The 344-nt window shown below is 61.9% G+C and overlaps 1 protein-coding gene across 1 annotated transcript in view; it reads right to left on the bottom strand.

Annotated features, from left to right (window-relative positions):
• The window catches only part of LOC119588562, a gene marked incomplete in the record, with an annotated part of 1,419 nt that overhangs the window by 810 nt on the left and 265 nt on the right, over positions 1-344 (bottom strand). Inside the window, 1 exon segment of the mRNA XM_037937202.1 lies at positions 1-201. Within this exon segment, the coding sequence (XP_037793130.1) occupies positions 1-201 (201 nt within the window).

The following is a 344-nucleotide window of genomic DNA, read 5'->3' on the forward strand; positions in this document are numbered from 1 at the left end:
CACGGCTGGGTCGACGTCGCTCTCGACCACGGCGTCGATGAAGCCGGCCTTGTTGTAGTGGACCCAGTTCCTCTTGTCCCGCGGCTCCTCCACCAGGGCAGCAGCCGCCTCCTCTTCGTTCGCGGCGACCAGCTTCGCCACCTTCGGGTCCGCCGGGCTGGCTAACGCGCACACCCACAGGATCGCTAGCACTCCAAGGACCTGAAAACAGGAGACATGAGTACCTGCGCGCCGCCGTCGCCGCTGCTCGGCTCCCAGATCGAACGCTTGGAGGCAATTTGCTTTGAGTCTCACGAACGGAATCGTGGGTGTATGTTTTTCTGTCTATCCATCGATCACGGCAA

This window comes from Penaeus monodon, chromosome 24 (assembly GCF_015228065.2).
Source record: "Penaeus monodon isolate SGIC_2016 chromosome 24, NSTDA_Pmon_1, whole genome shotgun sequence".
Taxonomy (NCBI): domain Eukaryota; kingdom Metazoa; phylum Arthropoda; class Malacostraca; order Decapoda; family Penaeidae; genus Penaeus; species Penaeus monodon.